Source organism: Sphaeramia orbicularis, chromosome 22 (assembly GCF_902148855.1).
Source record: "Sphaeramia orbicularis chromosome 22, fSphaOr1.1, whole genome shotgun sequence".
In the NCBI taxonomy this organism is placed as follows: domain Eukaryota; kingdom Metazoa; phylum Chordata; class Actinopteri; order Kurtiformes; family Apogonidae; genus Sphaeramia; species Sphaeramia orbicularis.
The window spans coordinates 14,661,311-14,664,774 of NC_043978.1; the positions used below are offsets into that span (position 1 = coordinate 14,661,311).

Genomic DNA, 3,464 nt, shown 5'->3' on the forward strand with positions numbered 1-3,464 from the left:
TTTTGGATGTGTTTATTACAATGTGTTATTAACATGTTTAAGCTAATTCGTTTATGCTAGCAGTCGGAGATGGGTTGCTAATTCTTTATGCAGGCTCATGCTAAGTTTATGTAAATTCATTGGTTGTGTTTAGGTATAATATGCCAGCCTTTGAACTAACCTTTACTCATTTACGATGTGAATGTTGTATTAGCAGTCATTTTATCTCGATGCTAACTAGGGATGTCCGATATTGGCTTTTTTTGCCAAAAACCGATATGCCGATATTGTCCAACGATTAATTTCCGATTCCGATATCTACTGATACCACTGCTGATATATATGGGATATTTAACTTATTTTAGATAACATCACATATCCCCTGTCATGGAATTAACACATCATGCCTAATTTTATTCTGATGCCCCATTGGATGCATTCTCAAATGCAACAAGGCTTTCAAAATGTAAACACTGTCTGTGCAAAGAATACAAACTTCAACTTCAGTTGTGGAAAAAATGCTGTATTTATTTATTTTCTCTCTTCTGAGTCTGTTACCATGTGGCAACTCTACTGAACAATTTTGAAAACTGCACATTTCTTTCAGCTACAAACAATGCTTCAGGCTTGAAGTGAAGTGGAAAAAAAGGAAACGTTTTAAAGTGCACACATAAGCAGCCTGTGTCCTTAGCCCATTACTTGGGCTAATACAATCATTGAAATTATAAACTGGGCTCAATCAGCACTGCTCCACATGAGTAACAACAGAAAGATAGTTAGGTAAGGTAGTGTCCAATAAGAACCAGGAAGGCACAAAGTTTCAGTCCAGACCTTCCAGAATAGTAAACAAAGTCCTCCTTTAGTCTAAGTCCAATGAATGAGGCTAAAAGACTGACTGGCCTTCATAACAGGCCATAACTGAGCTAACACAATTATTAAAATCATAAACTGGGCTCAATCCACCCTGCCCTTTTGTATCAGTAACAAAAATGTGCAAATAAAAACAAGAAAGGCACAAAAAATAAAAACAGCTTCAGTCCAGACAAGTAAACATAACCCTCCTTTAAAGTGCAAGACTGATGCTGACTCGCCTGTATGACTGGTCTAATTTTTTCCCCTTGTCCATATATGTGAGAGGTAGATTTTTCTGAATGAAAATAAGCATCTCAGCATTGTCGCAATGTATGCGATTTCTCTTCTCGTCGATGATATTGGAGATGGCGCTCAACAGCCGCTGGCTGTCTACACTGGTACAGGGTGCACTGAGGTACTTGCGTGCAACTCGGGCAAGCGCAGGGAAGCGAACCTGAGCGGAGCTCCAGTACTTCAAAGGGCATGTTTTCTTGAGGATGGTGGCTTCTCCCAGGTATGCATACAGCTAAAGAAAAAGCAAAAACAATAACAAAATTAATTCTACTTACTTTTCTTCAAAGCACTGACAGCCAAATGTTTATTTTATTTACTTTATGAACATTTTCATGTGAAGCACAGCAAATAAAATAAGTTTGCTGATAAAGTTGATTATTTACTCACCTGTGATGCTGTTTCGCTTGTAGTCGCTTGTTTGTTGACATCATTCTCTGCAAGGATTTCTTGGTACATGTCCTGCAGGCTTCCAGTTTGGGCCCTCTTAGGTGGGGGGGGGGTCCTGGTCCTCTTGGCCCGGATCATCTGCACTAACACCAGCAGCCTCTTCTTGCTGATCATTGCCCACACTGGCCATTTCATCCACAACATTCAGCAGCATATTCCGTGCTGCCTCCTTCTTATCCGGGTCAAAATAACGGTCTTTGTAACGAGTATCAACCATGGTTGCAATCGCATAAAGAGGTTCATTTTGCACACCATTAAAGCGTTTACTGACAGCTTCCAATAGAATATGTTTGGCTGTTTGCACACCTTTGTCTGATTCATCCATCTGGGTAAGCAGCCGTGTCAGGGACACCACACCAGGGATGACATCTGCAGCAGTGGCCTCCGCAGAGCTGATGTCCTTGGTTAGCTGTTCAAAGGGTTCCAGCAGGGTGATCATCTTCTCCATAATTCCCCACTGAGTTGCTGTCAATGTTGCGGGTAGTTCATAATCAGCAGCATATGCACTTAAAGCCCTCTTCTGCTCCACCAGGCTCTGCATCATATAATAGGTGGAATTCCACCTGGTGGGGACATCTTGTTGCAGCTTTTTCACGGGCATGTTGAGTTCTTTTTGTATGTCTTCAAACGACTGCAAGCAAGTGGTGAGTGCTTGAAGTGGCCTACAACTCGCCTCCCCATAGCCAGCGCATCTGCAATGCTGTGCTGAGACAGCGCACCTTCGTTCACTGCGAGCTGCAAGGTGTGTGCCATGCAGGGCAGACTTGGGACACCAAACTCTGACGTAGCTTTGGCCATGTTGCGCGCGTTGACTCTGACCACTACATGCACACTCTCCTTAGGAATTTTCCACATCTCAAACATACCTTCAAAAGCACATGTGATTGCTTCTGCCGTATGAGACCCACGGCACTTTTGGGAATGAAGCACACACTTTTTTAGCTCAAAATCTTCATCTAACCATTGAGCAGTCATGCTCAACATGCTAACGTGGCTAACGCTGGAAGACCAGACATCTGTTGTGAAGCTAATGGATAGAGCATCAGCAATTAGCTTCTCAACGTGGCTGTAAACAACATTGTACAACTCAGGTAGGCAAACATCTGAGAAATACTTGCGATTGGGCATGGCAAAACGAGGCTCGAGGAACTCCACAAGTTTGGTGAATCTGGCGTCTTGTACGATAGAAAAGGGCTGGTTATCCAGTGCGATACACTCCATGATTTTCTGATTGATGGCTTTCGCTCTGGGGTGGTCCTTGTTGTATTTTTGTTTTTTCTCGGTTGATTCTTTAAGCATCAACTGAGTGTTTTTTTTCTGTGCCCCCTGTCCCTGTTGCTTCTTCTCATTATTCTGCTCCACAAATGCTGCGTATCTCTCAGAATGTTTCATCCTGAGGTGGGAGATTAAATTAGAAGTATTGAAGGAAGAAGCCTTGGTTCCGCCTCGCATAACCAATGCTTTGCAGTCATTGCAAATTGCAAGTTTAAAATCCGAAGGAGACACTTGGAAATAATTCCAAACCACAGACATATTGGTACAGGGCACAGCACGCTTGTTACTGCCAATACACACTTCCCTACGCACTTTGATGATGTCATCATTTGCACGTCGGTAAATGCCGGCGAAATCAAGGCATTATTTTATTGGTTTTAATGATAGGCAAAAAAACGATAACGATATTCACCGATATTACATTTTTATGCCAATATCGGGTCGATAATATCGGCCCACCGATATTATCGGACATCCCTAATGCTAACTTGAATGGGAAAATCCATAGACACACTAACGATTAGCATTTACAGCTTAATTTAAGATTTACAACGTCTTTTCATTCAGCAACAGAGGTTCACATCAGAGATATTTTATACTATTCATTCTTACAACAA

The 3,464-nt window shown here is 42.0% G+C and overlaps 1 protein-coding gene across 2 annotated transcripts; it reads right to left on the minus strand.

Moving 5' to 3' along the window:
* Positions 1-578: 578 nt before the first annotated feature.
* On the minus strand, positions 579-3,128 carry LOC115413708 (zinc finger BED domain-containing protein 4-like). Of its 2 annotated transcripts, none has more exons than XM_030126741.1 (2): positions 2,252-3,128; positions 579-671 (listed from the first exon to the last, which is right to left on the minus strand). In XM_030126741.1, the coding sequence occupies exons 1-2, from the start codon at positions 3,103-3,105 to the stop codon at positions 587-589; spliced, it is 939 nt and encodes a 312-aa protein (XP_029982601.1). In that variant the 5' UTR covers positions 3,106-3,128; the 3' UTR covers positions 579-586. The 2 variants fall into 2 exon arrangements, with proteins under 2 accessions (XP_029982601.1, XP_029982602.1); XM_030126742.1 differs by lacking the exon at positions 579-671 and adding an exon at positions 978-1,357 and having other exon boundaries at positions 1,513-3,128.
* Between the last annotated feature and the right edge of the window lie 336 nt (positions 3,129-3,464).